The following is a 22,356-nucleotide window of genomic DNA, read 5'->3' as shown; positions in this document are numbered from 1 at the left end:
GATAAATGAGTAAACAGTTTCTGCTTCAATATGAGAACATGATTAAGCTTACCTGCTTGAGGAATGTGAGGAAAACAGCCAATGTAAAACAGCCACACCCTTTCTAGAGCTGATGACAGCCAACTGGTCCCAAATGTGGAAGTCCAGCGAAAAATCAGCAGAGCCACCTACCCAACCCACAGTTGACTTAGAAGATAATTCCAGAAGAGCTGTCCAACTAATGCAGAGACTCCTAAGAAAAAAGGTATAGTTATTGTTGTAACCCACTGCCCTTTGGGTGGCTTCTTAGGCAGCATTTTTGTGGCAATAAATAACTGGTGCAATATCTGTGGGTTAGATTTTACCTGAGGATCACCAACTTGAGAGCTTTGTTTGCTAAAAAAAAAAAAAAGGTTTTAAATTCAAGGATTGCTTTTACAAATCCCACTGTGAATGTGAAGAATGGATCTATTTATAAATCAGTAGAAATAATATTTCTCACTACTTAATAATGTTTTAAGATTAGTAGAAGACATTTTTAAAAAGAATAATTTAAAATTAAAAAAATTTAAGGGATAATCAAAAGTAAAACCACCAATAACTTCTTTATTCTAGCACACACGTTTGCATTTCTATTGAGCCTTTCTCCATGTACATATGTATTTTCACGTTGTTCTAATAACAATGTTGTATTTTGTTTTAATATTAGAGGAAAATTACCATATTCATATATAATATTCATAAGTATTTTCATGCCTACATAAGAGTTATTCAAATAGATTTACTATAATTAATCATTGTTTCAATTGTTTTTAAAAGTTAAATTAATATTTTTCTATTAGCAACAATATAGCACATAGTTTCTTCTTCTTTTGGTATTATTTCTTCAGGCAATAAACATTGTCTTTCTTGTTTATTGCCATATCTCCTCATAACCCCAGTAACCAACAAAGTATATGGTAGACACTAACAAACATTTCTTGAATGAAAGCAGTGCATGAATGAGTAAATGGAATTTACAGAAGTAGGCTTTCTAGTTCCATCTGCTTCAAATGCTTTTTAAACAAAATTAGCAGGACTGAATTAGATTCAACATTCACACCATTTGAAAGAAAAATTCATTTGCATCACAATTTAAACTTATCATCTATAGATAAAGAGATTTGTTATTCACCTCAAAATCTGAGTTAGTTGCGTAGTTGACCCACAGGAATGTATCAGCTTTAACTGAAAAGACCAAAAAAAAAAAAAAAAAAAGAATTCTAAGGTTTTTGTTCATGAACTGCTTGTACAAATATACTGGATATATACCATTTATTCCCAGTTCTCATCCTCCTCTGCAACGCTTGACACTTTGGGCTACTTGTTTCTTTTTCTCAAATTTGGTTGGTTGTGTATCTGTTTTTGTGACAGTGAATTTACACAACTTCTCTTGCTGTTTCTTTGACCCCTCCTTTGCCCTTGCCTGTGGTCATTCTCTAAATATTTCCTTAGTCTTCTGCTCTTCTCCCTTTGCAATCACTGTCTATAATCACTCACCTATAATTTGGCTTCAACTTGTCCTTTCTGTGAAACATACTCAGATCTATATACCTAATCCTGATCACTCCATCTGTGTCTTTTCAATCTCATCCTCCTCCATTTCCTTGAGCTTCATTTTGCTTTCATTTTCAATCTACTTCTCTTCTCTGGCTCCTTTCCCTTGAGCTACACGTGCCTTTGCAATTCCTCCTTGACCCTGCTTCTTCCTTAAGGTGTTTTCTCATTGCTCCCTTTTCCTTTACCACCGAACTTTTTGAAAGAGTACTCTCTGCTGCCTGGCTCTAGTTCTCCCCCTCATTCCTCTTCAGTTCGTTGCATGTTGACTTCCGATCTCTCTTCCTGAATTTTACTTCAGTAACACTATCTTTGATCCCCTTCCAACAATGCCTCTCTGTGGCATCTCACACTCTTGCAACTCTCTCCCCACGACTTCCTTTACATAATGCTTCTTGGTTTCTATCAAATCTTTCCTCAAATATTTTCTTCTTTTTGCTTTCTGTCTTTGAACATTTTTCAAAAAATTCTACCATCCTTAAAGGGCTTCATCCAGTTTCAAAGTTAACAAATATTTACTGAGTGCCAAGGACTGTCCTGGCTCTGGGGATGCAGAAATAAACCAGACCCTCACTGGCTCTGGGTACTTACAGTCTAGCTTAAACAAACCCTGCTATAGAGGGACTTGTTACATAGCCCTACTATATGATCCCACATCTCCGCTGTCCAACTCTCACGGGATACATCCATTTGGATGGCTATTTCTTTCTCTCCATCCAAATCTACCTCTTCTTAGCTATCATTGTTCCCACCTCCATTATTATTTAGGCATGGTCCTCCTATCTCACGGTAGATGCAGGCAGAAGCTAAATCCTGTAAATTCTGTTTCCAAATGCCTCTAATTTGTTTCTTTTATCTTATTATCACCAAACTTTCTTTGTTCAGGTCTACATCATTACTATTCTTACAATAGCTTAATAATTAATGTTCTTGTCTCTGTCCATTCCAGACCATCTCATATGCGAACTCAAACTGATCTTTTTAAACATTATTGTTTATGTCATCCCCCTTCTCAAAAATGTTCACTAACTCTTTCCACTGCTTACAAAAGGATCTCCAGACTTCTTAAAAGGATGTGGAAAGAATTGAGACTTTGTAGTCAGAAAGCTTGGGTTGCATTTCCAATCTGCCACTTATTCACTCTGTGACCTTGAATAATCTCACTGGGCTTCAATTTTCCCATCCATCAATTGGGATTAATGACTAGTTATAAAGACCAAATACATGTGAAAGTGCTTTATATTTTTAAAGTCCTATAATGAATATAACCTTTTTTCCTTTTTTTTTTTTTAATTTAGAGATAGTTACCAAATTACAAATAGCTTCAGCTTTGGAGTTAAATAACAACCTGGTTTGAAATTTGAGCTCCATTACTTATTATCTGTGAGACTTTGAACAAATTAGTAAAACTCTCTGAGACTGTTTTCCCCCCATGTCAAAACACCTATTTTGCATGGCTATATGGAAATTAAATGAAATAGCAAATATGAAAACTTTCGGCCCAGTGTATAATTCATATCAGGCACTGATCTGTTTTCTTTTTGCCCTAACCTACTTTTCCTGCATCATATACCACTACACCTCTTTACAAACCTTACTAATAGAGCCACTCTAGACTACTTTATTTCTCCAAGCCATACAATGTACTTTTGTGTTTTTTCTTCAGCTACATGCTCTTTCCTTATCAAAATTGTACTCAATCTTCAAGGTGCAGTTAAAATATCCAGTCCTCCATAAAACCCTTTGTACTTCACAACTAGTGTGCTAATCACTTCTTCCCATGCATTCTTAGCCTGTATATTTTATCACAGTATTTATTTCAATCTGGTTTATATTCTGCTTCTCCCACCAGATTATAGGGTCTTCAAGAACAAGGTAGGAGTTATATTCATCTTTATTTCTCCCACATCATAGTCAGGACACTAGACAGTTATTGAATGAATGTAGAAATCAGATGCTGTCTTCTCTTTCTGCTTTCTATAGGACACCACTTCTATAAATGCCTGCCCAAACATGTGCAAAAGCAAGCACATCTTCTCTAAACAGCTCTCTTTCAACTCCACTGTTTTTGACAGTGACACTCCCCTAACCCTACCCTGAGGCTAAACTTTTTTTTTTCCTTTTCTTGAGACAGGGTCTCACTCTGTCACCTAGGCTGGAGTGTAGTAGCGTGATCATGGCTCACTGCAGCCTCAACCTCCTGGGCTCAAGTGATCCCCCCACCTCAGCCTCCCAAGTAGCTAGGATCACAGGTGTGCACCACCACACCTAGACAACATGAAAAAAAAAATGTTTCATATATATGCTTTCTCTCTGAAACTCTTAAAGCTTAATAAGGAGATGTTCTCTTTGTCCTTAAAAGCCTATTTATAATACAGATACATATAGTGTACTATAAATAACTATTTAAATATGGGCTACAGATTAGCATATTTTATGACATATCACACTGGTATTTATATCCAATTAAATTTCTCTCAGCCACATATGTAATAAACTAGTTACATGGTTCATTACTAGTTGAAGACTGACCAAGCCTGATAAAGATGATAATAGACACTAACATTATATAACACTTCATACTATAAAAAGTACTTTCACACAACTCTCATTTGATTTTGAATCCTGTGTGTTACATAATATTTCTATATCTGAACTGAAGAAAATGAGGCTTGGAGAGTGACTTGTCTAAGTAAAAAAAAAGCTGGGACTGGAACCTACAACTCTTTACTACACATTCAATTCTGTTTATGCTACCACAGAAGCCTGTAGCAATAAACTATTACTGAAATAATGTGTGCTCTACTCATCTATTTAGCATAAGTCTATAAAGAACATAAATGTTACATGAAAAAGCAAAGTTATTATAGTTTTTTCAGGAGAGACAAGATATGGGTCAGTGACACGGTGACAATTCGGGACATTTTTTGCCAGCCAGCTTTTTCAGATTGATAAACTTGTCAAGGTCAAGATAAATTTAGGCACCATAATAAATCTTTAAATCAACAGTAAACTGACAAAAAAACAAAAAACAAAAAAAAACAACCCACCACTTCATAAAGTTTGTTTGGTTTTTTTTTTTTTTTGAGATAGAGTCTTGCTCTGTCTCCCAGGCTGGAGTGTAGTGGTACAATCTTGGCTCACTACAACCTTTGCCTCCAGGGTTCAAGCGATTCTCCTGCCTCAGCCTCCCAAGTAACTGGGATTACAGGTGCCCACCACCACACCCAGCTAATTTTTGTATTTTTAGATGAGGTGAGGGTTCGCCATGTTGGCCAGGCTGGTCTCGAACTCCTGAGCTTAAGTGATCCGCCCACCTTGGCCTCTCAAAAGTGCTGGTATTACAAGCATGAGCCACCATGCCCAGTCTGAAAAAAATTTAATTAAAATACTGTTTTTAATTAAAGAAATTTTGTTTTGACTAAATTTAGTAGCACTGAAAAACAAATGTCTACACTTCAGAAATTAAAGAACCAGTAAGTTGTCCTGGAGAAAATGCTAAATGAAAAAATAGCATAATAAACTCTAATGTCTTCTTGAGAGCAGCATATAGGGCTCAGACAGAACGTTTTAAGAAAACATTGTCAATAAGCCAGTTGCCATCATATGTATCAAGGGTAATGAAACTGATGAACCAAAGTGACAAAATGGATTTCAACGGTGTCTTGTTTAGTTTTTAGAAATTCCAACATCCCACTATTTATAGTATAGCCTCTTCTTCCACATGACAGTATGACAGACTCAGTTTTTTGTCTTTTTTTTTTTTTTTTATCTTTTTTGAGACAAAGAATCTTGCCCTGTCACCCAGGCTGGAAGTGCAGTGGCACAATCGCAGCTCACTGCAGCCTTGACCCCCGGCTCAATTGATCCTCCCGCCTCACCCTCCAGAGTAGCCGGGACTACGGGTGCCTGCCACCAAGCCTGGTGAAAAAAAAAACCCGTAAGTGTTTCATACTGTCATATAGAAGAAGAGGCTATACTATAAACAGTGGGATGTTGGAATATATATATATATATATATATATATATATATATATATATTTTTTTTTTTTGTAGGGACGGGTCTCACTATGTTGCCCAGGCGGGTCTTGAACTCCTGGGCTCATGTAATCCCCCTGCCTCAGCCTCCCAAAGTGTTGGGTTTACAGGTATGATGAGCCATAGCGCCCGGCTGACACACTTTTTTTTTTAATGCAATTTCTGTTTAGACCTTGACACCTGTTGATATTACTAGTCACTATGGAAAGAAGCAAAAACATTTGCTTAAGATGCTCTAACACATTTTTTTCCCCTGTAGAAGCCAACATGGAATACACCATGAAAACTGTCTAAATGGGAACCTTCTAATATAGCTCATTGTATGCCATGCATTTCCACTCCATTTCCACTACGTTGGAACTGACTTCTACTTTCCTACTTAGCCATTAGGCGACTTAGTTGCCTCTAGGCAAGTAACTTCTCTGAAATGTTTCATTTTCCATGAAGTTTAAAAAAAAAAAAAAAAGGTGGAGGACTTTAGAGAGCTTTGAACCGAATAGGGTCTATCAGACATCTTCAAAAGCTTTTTCTCCAGACGACGCAGAAACAGGCACACGGGGTTCTGCTTTCCCCACCTCCCACTCCCAAGCCCAGGTCCCCATTCTTCTCACTTTCAATCCTCATTTGGGCTCCTAAAGGAATAGCAAAGAGAGTTATTTTATCAATACCAGCGCTCCTCTGTCCCCAAATCCAGCTAGGGAAGGGTTCGGAGGCCTCAGCTACTTGAGAGAGGGTAGAGACGATCCTTCCTCGCTCATCTGCCCAGCCACCCACCCCTTCCGAGATCTAGCGTCCGGACCCCAGACCAAGCGCGTGCTTGGAGCTCTCCGGTACAGTGAGGCGCGCGCTTGCCCGGCTAGGGCCCCTGTGAAGGAATGAGATCCCGAGGTGCTTGCCAGGACCGCAGCAGGCGGAAGCTGCTGGCAGCGCGAACGGGAAGCTCCAACCGGCGTGGGTGGGGGAAGGGCGGCAGCTACACCCGGAAGTCGGTCCGGGAGGGAGGGGGAAATCTGAGGGAACGAGGCTTCCGGTGGCGCAAAGGGTGTCGGGAGCGGCTTCCTGCAAACCTTCCCTGGCCTCTGGAGGGACCACCGTTGCCGCCGCTTCGGCTTCCGCGATCTGCGTTCGGGCTACGCGGCCACGGCGGCAGCCACTGCGACTCCCACTGTGCCTGGCTCTGTCCATATTAGTTCCCAGGCGGCCGTAGCCGCTCCAGCAGCGGCAGCGGCAGCGGCGGACATGTTGTGAGGCGGCGGCGCGGGTGTCTGAAGGATGGTTTGGCCGAGGCGGCGGCAACGGCTGCTGGCGGCGGCGGCAGCGGCAGCGGGGTCTCGGGCTCTATAGAGCCGAGCCCGCTGGGTACCCGCCCGGTACCGCGGCGAGGCCAGTGCCCCTGGATCTTGCCTCTGCTCCGACGCCGTTGGGGACCAGTTAGGCGACAGCGCCCGCCCCTCTGAGGAGACACGGAGGTGGTTCCCCAGCCGCTCAAATTTCCGGACCACCGCGCTTTCCCCTCCTCAGCCTGGGCTGTGCTCTCTCTAGAATCCTCAGGCCCCCACTTTCTTCCCAAACTCATCCTAAATCTCTCACACACGCGAGTGTTCCTAGCCCTCAAGCCAGCTGCTCCTCCGTTCATTTTCTGCACCCTCTTAGCAAAGCCCCCCCCGGGATCACTCTCCGAGGGCGGCTTTTTGAGAAATCTCCGTGGAGTAGTGGACCAGAGCTGGGGAGTTTTAAAAAGCCGGGGCGCGAGAAACAGGAAGGTACTATGGCTTCCTCGTCTGGCAACGATGATGATCTCACTATCCCCAGAGCTGCTATCAATAAAATGATCAAAGAGACTCTTCCTAATGTCCGGGTGGCCAACGATGCTCGAGAGCTGGTGGTGAACTGCTGCACTGAATTCATTCACCTTATATCTTCTGAAGCCAATGAGATTTGTAACAAATCGGAAAAGAAGACCATCTCACCAGAGCATGTCATACAAGGTAAGTCGTGTGTGGGAACTGGTTTGAATGAGGTTCTAGGGTAGCAGTCTGCTAATCGCGTGACCCTTTCGTGTCAAAGCCTTCATTTCCTCTTCCCTGGTAAGTAACTTAATGAAAAAGCCAGACTGGCATGTAGGCAGCCGGTGCTTTAAAAACAATCCCTTTGTAGCATTTTTGCAGTACTTTTCATCCAGCGAATACATGTAAGGAGTGCAAACATTTAGGTCAACGTCCCCAAAACATAAAGAATAAGAGTGGATCTTACTTTACAGCCAGGTAAGCCGAAGCAACAAGAATTGCTTGCCTGAAGTTGAACTTAGATAATAATTAAGGAACTCAGAAGTTCTCCTTTGGAAAGTTAAAATTCAGACGGAGGAACTTCAAGCATGGGTGGAGACAGAGCACCCCTTCCCCATCTGACCTTTCACCAATGTAGAGGAAAAGATTTATTTTCTGAACACATGAATTAAAAAATTCTTAACATACAATGGGTTCAACGTTGTCAAGTTTATCGTTGTTGAATAAAAGGTGTATGTTTTCTGCTCTAAAAATGGTTTGATGGTACGTTCATGAATGAGTTACCAAAGAACTCCTGTTCCATTCTGTAAGAAAAGGGTGAACTTTAAATTTTCGTTTTTTTCTTTTCGTTTGCTTTTATGTCGTTTGCTTTGTTCTATTCTGTAGAGATAAGTTTTAAAATCTTTGATTGAAAGTTTATGCAAGTTTTTTTTTTTTAACGGAAAATTTCCCCGTCCTTTCCTGCTGTCATTCCTAGTTGAATGTATACACTTAGGCTTTTATGGAACAGCACTTCTGAAAACTTCAACAGTTTCTTTTATCCTGGAAAGGATTTGGTCCCGTAATAGGGATTTGGGGGACTGTATTCTGGTGGTTTCAGAGAGGAGAAACATATTTTCTAGTCATAATGTCTCGGGAATGTACCTTTTGCGGTATTTTTACATGTACTCTTGTGAAAGAGTTGTACTCAATTTGAGGTGAGAACTTGCCTTTCGTAATAATCTAATTAAAATTATTGATTGCTTGTGAAATCAGGGAAAAATGGTTAATTTTAATCATTTTGATAGGCAGATGGTTGTCTATCACTTAATTTTTATAATTTAACTTTTTAAAATGTGACTTTCCTGTTGTACTGAAGTAGAGAACACGTCTGCTTGTATTGACCATATCCAATATTTTACTGTCAATGTTGACAAAAGGATTAAATGATTCATTTTTAATCCTTTATGACGTCTTGAAAGTAGTTTTAAAATATATCCTGCCATTTCAGTACATAAGGAGAAAAATCCCTAGGAAAAAGCATATTCGATTCTTAAAACTAGTACTAGTTTTTTTTTTTCTACTTGTTTGGTGTGCTGAATACTCTAGCAAGTAAAATGAAAGCCAAGTTGTCTATTTTTTCCCTTGTGTATTTATTTTTACATTATATGTGTGATTGCTGTCATAAGTCTTTCACAAGATTATCCAGCACAGATAGCTATAATTTCTTTTTACAACTCATAAAAAGGAAAAAGAACCTTTATCAACATTGCCTTTCTAATGAAAATTGCAAAAGATTTCAGCAGGGTCTGCCTAAACATTTGTTTACACTACAGAAGTGGGGATCGTTCCAAAAACCTAATAACACATTACAGTCTGTCTTCTTGGGGAGAGTTGATTCTTTTCTAGGATATATTTAGATTTCTGATTGACATGATGGAATAGAAGTGCAGCTGTAGCAAGCAGTATGCTAAATAATTCAACTTTGGAATATACTAAATTCAGTTTAATGTGTGAGTCAGAAAGCTATAGTGAAAAAGCATTTCCATTGTGTAATGAAGATGATTTGTTTTTAAAAATCATGTATTGACGTGTTACCTTAAATTTAAAAATTTACCTTTTTTTCTTGTATTATGCTATTCTTAAAAGTGGATAAGAATCTACATTTTCGCCCAAGAATTCTCCCTAGTTGGGGTTGTAGACTTTATACATTTATAATCTCATATTGCTTAATTATTCCAAAGAAGTTTTGTTTTGAGAGATTACATTTTTAAAGAAATTCTTAAGGTTTATATGTTTTAGGTGTTTGAAGTGTGTTCCTATACACTAATCATAATAGGACATTTTTATACTTTTCTGTCAGCATTGATTAGGAATGTAAAATATATCCAAATGGAATAAATGTACATTTTAAAGTGGTATGATTCTCACATGTTGAAGTTTGGGTTTTTAGTGATAAGTTTAATGAATTAGACTTTGCTTCAGGACATTTCACTTGTTCGTTTCCCACCTTGCTTTATCTTGTCTGAGCAAATTAAGCATTCTGAGATAGTTCTGTAAAATGCAAGTTAAAGTTGAACTAATTTTATCACCAGGATATCTGTGAAATAACTTATTTAAAAAAATTTTTTTTTTCTGTTTTGCTTATTTTGAGTTTAAGAAAGTAGACTTGGTATTGAAGACCATAGATACATGAATAGAGGGAGTTCTAAGCTATAAAAGGTGTTCCTATTTTGTTGCAGTTTTTTGTGAACATGTGTTCTTGAATGAGTTCTAACATGTTCTGTTGCCTTATAGAAAGAATTGACATTGAGAGTCAGTTGTAAGTTCTGCACTGAGAATTCTTTAACCTTAGGGAAATCTTTTAACTAACGTTTTCTTATTTATGTACAAATAATACTTGATTTCAGATATTACTTGTAATTTTTGAGAATTAGTCAGGGGTTGAGAACCTTACATGAAATATCTCCCCTCACATTTATGAGAATTGTAACTGAAAGTAGTAAAAGTTTGAAAGAGTATCTGAGAATTTGTGTCTTCAGCCGTTGAGTTGCTCCAAGCTGTCTTATGTTGAAGGAGTTTTTAAAAAATTCCTCTCCTTCTCACACTAGTACCTTTGTAAGATAACATGAAAATAAATCACTGGAAAAGATGAGGGAAAGACCAACACTCAATTTTTTACTATTCGATTCAATAGACATAAAATTATTTTGTCAAATTGCAATGAAGATACTTAAATGCTTTGAATTTCCATACTTAACTAATGTTAACCATTAGGAGCAGTTTTGGCTAAGTGGACCACAGTTTGAGAACCTTTGCTCTAAAGCCTAAACCAGTCTCTGTTGGAAAGTGGACGTAAGTAGTAAATAATCGTTTATACAGATATTTTTTCCGAAGGGACACATCTAATTTGCACTGCAAAATTTATCACATAATCAAATGCTTTTCAAGTTAGGATTTTATTAATAGTTTTCTTTAAATTAATATATCTTTTGTTTCTGTTTTCCTTCTGCCACCCCACAATTACTTATTGAATACTACCAATTATTTGGCATCATGCTAGGTACTACTAAGGATATTAAGATAAATGATACTCAATTCCTTCTCTGCCATTAGTCTCTTATTGTTGTCCAAGATTTCCAGTAGTGATACCATGAAGGACATGGTTCTTAAGGGTCTTCAGAAACCTTTGCCAGGCTAATGAGCCAAGAAGTCACTTTGACCTACATCCTCTTAATGTATTTTATGTGAAATACATTGGTTGCTTCCTTCCCACAAACAAAAGAAAATGGAGAAATTAGAGAATGCTTATTTATGTAGTATTTAAAAGGTACTGTATATCACATAATTTTAAAAATGAAAAACATGTTTTATGCATATGAAGTATAAAGTGATTCACGTAAATTCATATTATGACAGAACCTTTCAGGAGTACATCACTTTGTAAAATAAGATAAGCCTATATGAAGATTATTGTTGCTTCGAAGAAATTTTTACTTTTTTTTTGTTTTTTGAATAGCTGTCTTGTTAACATCTGTCTTTTAAGCTGAAAAATGTGCTAAGTATTTTTTCCCCTAATGTACACCATGGACTTTTCTGGTTGTAGTTTTGAGATACACAGCATAGGGTGACAGATAGTGATGTGTGTTAGTTTTACTCACAAATTTTTAAAAAAATATTTTTCTGTTTTAGAAAGATGAGATCCTTAGAAATAGGGCCATCAATAGTCCATAAGGTCTCTTTGTACAAATTAGAAAAAGGCACTCCTTCCTTAAAAAGCATTACTGCTGTCTGCCAGAAAAAGTATCACAGTAAACATACAAATTTATGGTATTTACAATAAGAATGGCCTTTAGTATGTTGTGTACTGAACAACCTACCTAACTGTATGTAAATGATGGCCCTGCTTGGGAGCCATTTCCTTTATCCTTTAATATGCTCTTTGTGTAAAATGGGAATGATAACTAATACATGATAGCAAATGATGTAAAATATCTCCCTATTTAGAAGGTATTTTGTCCAGTTATTGATATCTGTTAGCCAAATGTGTTTAAAATTAAAGTCAATGAAATTTTTGAAATTAAATTTATGGCTGCTCCTTTTCAACCATTTTATTGAGAGTATAGTTTTTACACATGGCAACTCTTTGAATAATATTAAATGTTAACCTTGGACCTACTTGCCAGTTTCTTGAAAGCAGTGTTCTCAGCCTTAAATGTTTTTAAAGGTAGTTAGATATTTAAAAAAAATTTTTAATCCAAGCCCTCCATGGTTAAAAATAGCTTGGATTGGATTTTCTTTTTTCTTTTTTTTTTTTTTTTTTTGAGACAGAGTCACGCTGTCAAGCTGGAGTGCAGTGGTGTGATCTCGGCTCACTACAAGCTCTGCCTCCCGGGTTCAAGCAATTCTCATGCCTTAGCCTCCTGAGTAGCTGGGATTACAGACGTGTGTCACCACGCCTGGCTAATTTTTGTATTTTTTGTAGAGGCAATGTGTTGCCATGTGGGCCAGGCTTGTCTCTAACTCCTGACTTCAAGTAATCCCCGAGCCTTGGCCTCCCAGAGTGCTGGGATTACAGGCATGAGCCACCATGGCTGGCTGGCTTGGATTTCCTTAATGTCTAGTATAGTAATTATGGTATTTTGAAGGGTTGTCTCTCCATTATGTTGATTTGTTAATTTTATAAATTTAATATTTTATAAATATGCTTGTCCAGCTTTAATTTAAATATGATATTATATAGCTATACATTTATTTAGGTCCTGTACACTTATGAGGGTACTCTTTTAAATTTAAAATAAAAAATAAAGATGAGAAATACATAGTCTGAGTTGGTTGAGTGATTCTTAGGTGCTAGACACTGTTAAATGCCTTATATTAATTACCTGTTGATTCCTACAACCCTAAAACTAATAACAATATATTTATTGCTTCATTTTTAATTTTTAAGAGGCAGGGTCTTGCTCTGTCACCCAGGTTGGAGTGCAGTGCCACAGTCATAGTTTACTGTGGCCTCAAACTCCTGGGCACAAGTGATCTTCCTGCCTCAGCCTCCTGAGTAGCTGGGACTACAGGCGCCTGCCACCACGCCGGCTAATTTTTTTGTATTTTTAGTAGAGACGGGGTTTCACCCTGTTAGCCAGGATGGTCTCGATTTCCTGACCTCATGATCTGCCCGCCTTGGCCTCCCAAAGTGCTGGGATTATAGGCGTGAGCCACCGTTCCTGGCCATGTTGGTGAATTTGATATACAGAACTTAGAATAATGCCTTTCTGAAGTTTTTAGGGAGGTCAGGGGGAGTGAGTTAACTTAATAATAGGACAGTACTATGCTTTTTGGCATCAGATTATTTCTAAAGAAGGTTGATGAAAACAGCTTAACATTTGAAATAATTAAAGTTGTAAATCATTCAAAATGTCTTAAAAACCACAGTTTGCATGGGCATGTAGATTTGTAAAGGTGTTTTTGGCATTCTCCCAGAAGAGCAAATCCCTGAAGTTAGAAGTGAGAGCATATATACTAAAAGGAGTCTGGTTCAACATAATGGTTGAAAGACTTCAAGAACTGATGACTTAAATTGATTTACTGTGTTTTTTACCACCTATGTTTCATCATTGGTTCACAATACAAAATATGCCTTTGGGGCATTAGTCAATATACCAAAACTATAAAATATAATTTTAAATACTGTGACCCAAAAGGAAATTTTATGCCTTGTCTTTTCTGGATTACAGAAGGTATTTAGGGTGTGTGATTTTTTTTTTTTTTTTTTTTTTGAGACAGGGTCTTGCTCTGTCATCCAGGCTGGAGTACAGTAATGCAGTCATGGCTCGTGACATCCTCAATCTCCTGGACTTAAGCAATCCTCTCACCTCAGCCTCCTGAGTAGCTGGAACCATAGGCACGAGCCACCACACTCGACTAATTTTTTTACTTTTTGTAGAGACGAGGTCTTGCCATGTTGCCCGTGGTGGTCTTGAACTCCTGGACTAAAGGGATCCTCCCACCTTGGCCTCCCAAAGTACTGGAATTACAGGCAAGAGCTACCATGCCTAGCCCATTTTTTTTTTCCTTATAAAATTTCCTTTCTAAATATGAAAAGGGAAGAAAAATTTTTATTAGTGCTTCTTGTATCTTTATAGTCTTTCAGCTCAGTTTTTTTGCCACATCATTTAAATATGTTTTTATTTTTCCTGTTAAGTTTTATTTTCAAGAGAAACCTGTTGGCTGACTATAAGTGCTGAATTTCATGACTTTTATTTCCACCAGTATTTTTTAAACTTGGCAGTTTGAGTATCTGCTAAAAATAGCTTCCTGTTGGTATATTGGACAAAAGAAAAACTTCTGTTCTTTTATTCTGTCCTACCAGAACTTAGTAGAGAATGTGTTACCAGCCTATTTTTTCTAAGTCAAATGACACAAAATGTTTTTTCTTACTAAAACCATATGTTCTTATAATGGGCTTCTTTTTCCTCCCTGCTTACAGGAAATGCTTTGGTCTTTTAAAAATTGGTCAGAATGAAAAGTGAAGGCATGTGCCTAGGTTCTTCAAGTTTTAACTGATTTGCCACCTAATATTTAGCAGATTGATAAAATATTTGTCTTGGCTGCCCAGACAGTTGTTGTACAACTATAAAATAGGTAAAATTATTAGAAAACAGCAAAACATTCCCCTCCCCCAAAGAAAAGCCCACGAAAACTTTGTGGTCTACAGGTTGGGTGAAAGCTGTGTTTTATCACCCTTTCATATTTTAATATTTTCATTTCTCTAGCACTAGAAAGTTTGGGATTTGGCTCTTACATCAGTGAAGTAAAAGAAGTCTTGCAAGAGTGTAAAACAGTAGCATTAAAAAGAAGAAAGGCCAGTTCTCGTTTGGAAAACCTTGGCATTCCTGAAGAAGAGTTATTGAGACAGCAACAAGAATTATTTGCAAAAGTAAGTAATTTATTTAAATTATTTTCCTCTGAATCCTACCCTGTTTGCTAACTGAAATTGCTTCCTATGAAGCTAGCAGCAAATATTTGGAAGGAGGGAACCTTTAATACATCAAGATTAAAGTTAACTTTAAATTATAAATGAGTCATTTTAATATGTGGGAGTGAGAATCTTAAAACAATGAAAACCTCCAAAAGAAAAGTGAATTAGGAAATACATGCCTGCTTACCTGTCTTTCACACCCCAATTTTAGAAGAAAAATACTTGGGATGGATTGAGTAGGGGGCAAGAGAGAAAAAAATATATTAGAGTAAATATCACTGAAAAATGTTCAATTTGTGGAAATGAATACAAATAAAATTTTATCAATCAACTTTTTTTTGTTGTTTTGTTTTTTTTCCCAAAGAGACAGGATCTCACCATGTTGCCCAGGCTGGAGTACAGTGGCTATTGACAGGCTTGATCAGGCACACTTCAGCCTAGAACTCCTGGGCTCAAGGGATCCTCCTGCCTCAGCCTCATGAGTAGCTGGGACTATAGATGTGCACTAGTGAGCCCAGCTCAACAGTTAGTTTTAAAGGTGTAGAAATGCTTTTATGTTCAGAGAAAAGTATCAGAGCTGATACAGGGCCATGGTACCTAAAAGTCAATTAAATTTGAAATGTAACTAGTACACAACTTTGCAGACCATTGAATAAACTACCAAATCAAGCACCTTTGCAGTAAAACCTTTGTAGAGACTTGAAATTATTTGAATTTTTTCCATGTCACAAAATTATACCAATTTGTAGTTGATTAGACCACAAAATACAGGTATGCTTAAGTTGGTTGAATTTACATATTTGATTTGCCCTGCAATTTTCTTATGAACTCTTACAATTTTTTTTTTTTTTTTTTTTTTTGAGATGGAGTCTTGCTCTGTTGCCCAGGCTGGAGTGCAATGGTGCTATCTCGGCTCATTGCAACCTCCACCTCCCGGATTCAAGTGATTCTCCTGCCTCAGCTTCCCAAGTAGCTGGGATTACAGGCATGCACCACCACGCCTGGCTAATTTTTGTATTTTTAGTAGAAACAGGGTTGCATCCTGCTGGCCAGGCTAGTCTCAAACTCCCAACCTCAGGCGATCCGCCTGCCTTGGCCTCCCACAGTGCTGGGATTACAGGCATGAGCCACCACGCCCGGCCTTAAAATGTTTTTAGCGAAGCTCTGTTAGTTGGTTTTGAACTCTGGGTATTCCTGCCATAAAAGTAAATATGCTAGTGTGTTAGAATCAACTATTTTTCCTATTTCTTTACAAAAATGGATGACAGTCATTATTAGAGAGAATGGCTGGTTTCTAATTTCCTAAGCAAAATAAAGTTTTTGTTTACTGTAAAAGTTGTCTTATCCTTGTTTTTTCTAATATCTATAGTCTTTTCCTTACTTATTTCTTCCTCTTTGCCTTTAACCATATACGGGTCTTCTGCATCTCTTTGTATCCCCCAAACCCGTTCATCTTTTGCTATAATGATCTGTGTTACCCACCAAGCAAGGTGGCACCTTCCTGTAGTCCCAGTTACTCGGGAGATGGAGGCAGGACAATCCCTTGAGGCTAGGAGTTGAAGGTTGCAGTGCGTAACAACTATGCCTGTAAGTAGCCACTGCACTTTAGTCTGGACAACATAGCAAGACCCCATCTCTAAAATAAATAAATAAATAATGATCAGCGCTACCATTTTTTGAAAATGTACAATCACTTATTCCTCAAATTTAACTTCTGTCCTACCACAGAGACATTAATCACCAAATTCAGTAATTTTTTTTCCTTTCAATTCTTACTCATCTGGTTTTTTAAAAATAACATTTAATGTAGACCTCTTCCTTTATTAGTCTCTGATACTATGGTTACTTGGATAGCTTTCCCCCAAGGTAATAGCTTTTCTTCTTCCACTTCACTACTGCCACCTACACCATCACCACCCTACTCCTGCCCTTCAGTCAACAAATTTCAAGTCAGAATTCAATTAACATGTCCCTACTGTATGCAAGACATATGTGGTACTGTAGATATAAAAAAATGAAGAATATATCATTATGAGACTGACTACTTGGATGAGGAAGATAACTATAATATATGAGGCTGACCACTTATGAGACAGAGATTCTGGCTGGGCATAGTGGCTCACACCTGTAATCCTAGCACTTTAGGAGGCACAGGTGGGAGAATCACTTGAGCCCAGGAGTTTGAGACCAACCTGGGCAGTATAGTGAGACCCTATCTCTACAAAAATAGAAAGAAAGAGAGAAGAAGGAAAGAGAAAGAAATCCCAAGTATGGAAACATTACATCAGATTTTGGGGGTACAGGAGTATGCCAATTAGTAAGCAATTATCTTAGCTCCAGACCCACCTTTCTATGCTCTGCTTTGTGACTGGACCTCGTATTCTGCAAGCCATATGTTTCTTTGCTAGCTGACTCTCCATTAGACTCTGTTGCCAGTATGGGGCTCTCGTGGGAGATTGCATGGATGGAGGAAGAGAAAGGGCTCTCTCTTACTTTCTCTTGTCTTTCAGTTCCTTTGAACAACCCAGCAACACTTCTTCACCCTGGTTGCATCAGTTTTCCTGTAGCAGAGACTGAACCCAGTTTGCATTTTCTCTAATACACCACCAGCCTGAACCCACACCCCATCCCCCTACTCTGGCGGTGTGGATCCCAACCCTTGGGGCCCTCCTCCAAGCGCAGATATATTAGTACTAGCTTATCTATGCCCATTCTTCCGAGGTCTGAGTTTCAGTTCCATAAAGTGGTTTCTTAAGCTTCTAAATTTTAAAAATTCCAGCATTTTCCTTTATTCCCTCAGTTTTAGGGTTGGTGGCTGTTTCCTGTAGCTGCTACTTTCATGACATCTTCATGTTCTCTTCCTGCCTTTACAGCTCCCGAATAACAACTTTATACTTGTTTAACAATTCTTTATATTAAATTTTTTCCATTCCAGTAACTCATGTGACTTCTGTCTCTTGATTATACACTGACTGACACCAGGAGGAGAAAATAGTATTTCAGTTTGACTTGAAGGAAGGGTAGAATTGTAGTAAGTGGCAGGAAATTTCACACAGGATGAATGTCAGCATGAGTAAAGGTAGCAAAGATGAGGAAGTATGGTGTATATTTGGGAAACATTTTGTCTTCTAGGCTTTTTTGAAGCACAAAGTACCTGTTACAAAAAAAGACTATAGAGAGGTTGGGGTAGACAATAATTTGGAAGACCTTGAACTCTAGGCTAGGAAATTTGGATTTGATTGATAACAAATGATTTTTTTAAAAATAAAATAATGACCTGATTAGAATTTATATCTAGAAATGTTTGGATAATAAAGTCATGACAGATTATTCAGAAGAGTGAGGATTGTACATGGTAAAATCTTAAATGTTACTGGTTATGCTGGGCATCACTTTTCCTGTAGCATGTTCATTCAGAAAATACGGAGGGCCTTTGTGTTAGGAATGCAACAAAGAATATGGAAACAATCTCTATTCTCAAGTGTGGTAGAAAAAAGGATATAAACTTAGATAATTCTAGAACAAAGTGGATGGATATGGGAATGCATAGGGAATTATGGTATATTAAATAGAGCATAAAATATGGCCTGGAAAGGTCAAGAAAGACTTAACTGATTTGCATTTCAAATGATGACTAGGAATTAGCTATGCATAAAGGGGAGGGTATGAGTTGGACTTAAAGAACAATTCCAAGAACAGACAGAGAAGGAGAAAAGGATTGTTTTGGCAGAATCTAATGGGAAATTGTAAGACCTTTTTAAGAACAGGTTCGTTTTTTCCCTTCTTGGTGTGGTTTTTCTGCAAACAGATGAAATTAAATTGTGAAGGAGCCTTAGCTGTTTCATAGGTAATTAATATGTATGCATCCTGGTTTCTTAAATCCTGTGGTTGTTTTTAATAGAGGATATATCAGATGAATGGATTTTAAGTAGTATCTTTTTACTAGTGTGTATACGGGAAGGATATGTATATTTGTATGTGTGTATATGCAAATGTGCATACTTACAGAGAGGGAATGAGGGACACAGAGAGATAGGCATGTAGTAGGTTAGGGAATTGTAATAGAAACTCAGAAAGAAATAACGGGTTAGCTACTGCATACATGTACAGTACTTCTTTCCTATGAGGTAGAGGTACTATACTAGAGAACTTTTAAACCATATAAATACATTTTAGATTGAAAAATGTTTGTATCAAAGTTATAATATGAGGGTACAGAAGAGTCAAGTGAAATGAAAGGAGAAGTAGAGGGAAAGAGCCAGAGGGAATATTGTGGGTTTTTGTCAACTTTTTCAACTTCGTCAGTTGAACCAAAGGTCATAAATTACGTGAAATAAAACAGGGCCATTTATAAGAGATCCAAGTTTGAGAAATTTCTTAGACCTGTGTGGTTAGAAAAAAGCAATCTCTAATTACATTTACCTATAGAGTTTATGTTCTCCAGATGTGTGACAATTACATAGTACTTGGACAATATCCAAGTATGATAATAAACTGTCTGAAATTGGCCTAATCTACATTTAACCAAAGTGTATATATTGTGGGTTTGTAAAAAATTGTTATTATTTTTTTATGTTTTGGGTGTTTAGGCTAGACAGCAACAAGCAGAATTGGCCCAACAGGAATGGCTTCAAATGCAGCAAGCTGCCCAACAAGCCCAGCTTGCTGCTGCCTCAGCCAGTGCATCTAATCAGGCGGGATCTTCTCAGGATGAAGAAGATGATGATGATATCTGAAATTCACCAGCTGAGTTTCTATTTCTTCTATAAATGTTTTTCCCTGCACAACAAAAACAGTGAAAGAAATGCTTATCTGTAATTTTGTATGCATCTTGGTGGACTTGTCATTGGTATTCTAGGGATGTCTGCTATTAAGTTTCATCTATTTTGTGCTATACATGTAAAAACTGTCTCTTTGAACTATTGAAAATTTAAGGTTCAGTATAATATCAATTTTGAATTTTTAATGGTGTTTATGAAATTTTAGATAGCAGCGAGTCCTTCATTTGATCAATAAACAGTGTTACAGATAACTTCAAGTTTATAAAAATACAGTGAACTTTCTACAAAGCTCTAAATCTGCATTTGCATTTCCTCTGCCCTTTTAACTAAACTAAAACTTGTGAATTTTAAATTATTAAGGGGGGGGTGCTGTGTGAATCAGTAGACATTGGATTGGGTTGGTGAAAGAGTTCAGTTCTGTAGTATCTGAATTTGTCTTTTAAAATGAGTACATATATAGGCAATAAATACATATGCTCAGATCAATATACTTGTTTAGAAAAACTTCAAGACATTCAAAAACTAGGAAGGAGTATGTTTAATAGTAGTTGTATAAATTTGGTGGTTTTTTTTTTATTTTGTTTCTGTTTTGTGTAGAGGTAAAAACTGTAGTTTTATTACAGCATAATTCATTTTGAGCTCCACTATGACATTTCAAAGACTGCCCAGTTTGGAAGTCTGTCATGATTTTTACTCTTTCACTCCAATTCAGTAATTGTTGATAGTATTACTTACCTAGTCCATCCATACTCATATTATTCAAATATATAGGTGGGACTTTTGAAACAATTGCATTGGTTCCCTTGGTTTAACTGAGGTTTATGAATATTCAAACCTTTGCTGGGGGAAAGAAATGAAAGTTAATGAGCATGCTTGCTATGAGAGAGGGATTTTTAATTTAACTTGTAGTTATAGTTTACTTATTGTTTTTAGAATTACTTTTACATTTTCCCAACTAGATGGCCTAGAGTCCAACATTACCTTTTGAGATGACATTATTGTCTCCATCATAATTGAGTGATAGCTTTAAAAAAAAAGATTAGTTTTGCTTAAGAAGTTATGTTGCAGCTGATCAGCCCTATATGAATTAACTGATCAGCCCTATGTGAAACGTAAGTTGTGTTATAACTGATCAGCCGTATATGGAACATAAATAGTTTCTACCTGCTTGTTAGAGAAGCTTTAATTTGGTTCTAATAAATAAAGTATGGTAGTGATTATAGGAATCCAGGATGTTGAAGAAATGGCATAGTGTCTATATTTTGGAAACAAAGGAAAAGTCACTTAAGATAGTATCAAGTAATTAAATTCCTATGTCAGTTGCCAAATCTTTTAAACTTATGTATTCACCAAGCCCAAAAATAGATTGTGGCTCCCAGGATTCCAATTTTAATTGGAGAGCTAAGTAAGTAAAGTTTTATAACTATTAGGTTTCTTAATGATCATATTTTGCAGTTTTAGTAAAAGGGAAATATTGTTATACATTTATTAAATATACTTCCCCCATGAAGTGAAAAGGTTAATTTTGCTGAATGTTTTAAGTTGAAGTTACTTCATGGATGTCATACCCATGAAGTGCATTTGGATGAGATAGAAGAAATTGTTTTTTAAAAAGTTTAAGTACCAAAGGTAGTCTAGTCTAGAACAATAAGTTAATACGTGTTGGCTTTTCTAATTTGTACTGTAACATCCTTATACTTTCTATTTTAAGTATATATGTTTCTTAAGTAAACAACTTAGATATTTTCCACACCTTTTTTTTTTTCTGATGCAGAGTTCAGGTTAATTAATATTTTACTGCATCTGATAATGTATTATACGTTTGAAGCCTAGTGACTTTTCATTTTGACATTCTTGTGATTTCATATGCTGTATTCTTCAAGCAATAAAATTGTGATGTGTTTTATAAATGGTTTTTATATTTAATGTTCTATAGAGAGATTTCTATTACTACCATTTTTACTAGTTTCAAGAATCTTAGGCCCAAAAGACATTTTGGTCATTTGGTATGTAGTACCTAACTTTTGTTTTTGTTTACTGTTATTTCAAAAAATGTGGTTTTACTTGTGTTTTTATAATTTACACTCCTAAGATCAAGGCATAACAAAGCTACTTATGCAATATTTTATTTTTAGGTTTTCTCTTTCTTTCTTTCTTTCTTTTTTTTTTTTTTTTTTAGCATTTAAGAGTCACTATTATGTTTTGCCAGTTAAAAATTTTTAAATCTTTTGAAGAGAGAAACAAAATCTTTAGCATTCTTGAGAAATAAAGTTATTGTTCAGTAAGTATTTTTCCATCCCCTTGAATATATGTTATATATCTTTTTCGGCAGATTATCAGATTAATAAGTGTTTAAAAGGCATCAGTTTTTAAAACTGCATATACCACACACACACAAAACCGTACACAAATAAAGGTTTTCACAAATTAAGCAAACTCACATACCAGTCTTCAGATCAAAACACAGAGCATTATGTGTACCCCAGAAGCCCTCCTCTTGCCCCATCTTAACACTATCTTCTTTCTTGCTGAAAGTTACTATCCTGACTTCTAAAAGCATAGATTAGTTTTGCCTGTTTTTTATTTTATGTAAATGTAATCATACATAATACACTTTTTTTCATTCATCATTTTTGTGGATATTTTAGTTTCTTGTTGCCACTGTAACAAATTACCACAAACTTAGTGACTTAAAACAACAAAAATTTATTCTTTTATA

At 36.8% G+C, this 22,356-nt stretch overlaps 1 protein-coding gene and 1 long non-coding RNA gene across 2 annotated transcripts in view; one reads left to right on the top strand and one right to left on the bottom strand.

The window, feature by feature from the left end:
* LOC134760548 (uncharacterized) overlaps positions 1-6,417 on the bottom strand; it is a 35,953-nt gene extending 29,536 nt beyond the window's left edge. The window contains exons 1-4 of the long non-coding RNA XR_010138218.1: positions 6,282-6,417; positions 1,154-1,206; positions 345-375; positions 53-232 (exon numbers count right to left, since the gene is read on the bottom strand). This is a non-coding gene — a long non-coding RNA (uncharacterized LOC134760548). The remainder of the gene's footprint in view (positions 1-52; positions 233-344; positions 376-1,153; positions 1,207-6,281) is intronic.
* Positions 6,418-6,661: 244 nt separating this feature from the next.
* On the top strand, positions 6,662-21,547 carry DR1 (down-regulator of transcription 1). Its single transcript, XM_002810597.5, has 3 exons — positions 6,662-7,601; positions 14,651-14,814; positions 19,446-21,547. Exons 1-3 carry the CDS (start codon positions 7,382-7,384, stop codon positions 19,590-19,592), a joined length of 531 nt encoding a protein of 176 aa, XP_002810643.1. The 5' UTR covers positions 6,662-7,381; the 3' UTR covers positions 19,593-21,547.
* Positions 21,548-22,356: the final 809 nt, after the last annotated feature.

The sequence above is a fragment of the Pongo abelii genome, chromosome 1, assembly GCF_028885655.2.
Source record: "Pongo abelii isolate AG06213 chromosome 1, NHGRI_mPonAbe1-v2.0_pri, whole genome shotgun sequence".
NCBI classification, from domain to species: domain Eukaryota; kingdom Metazoa; phylum Chordata; class Mammalia; order Primates; family Hominidae; genus Pongo; species Pongo abelii.
This window is presented reverse-complemented; position numbering and strand designations above follow the sequence as displayed.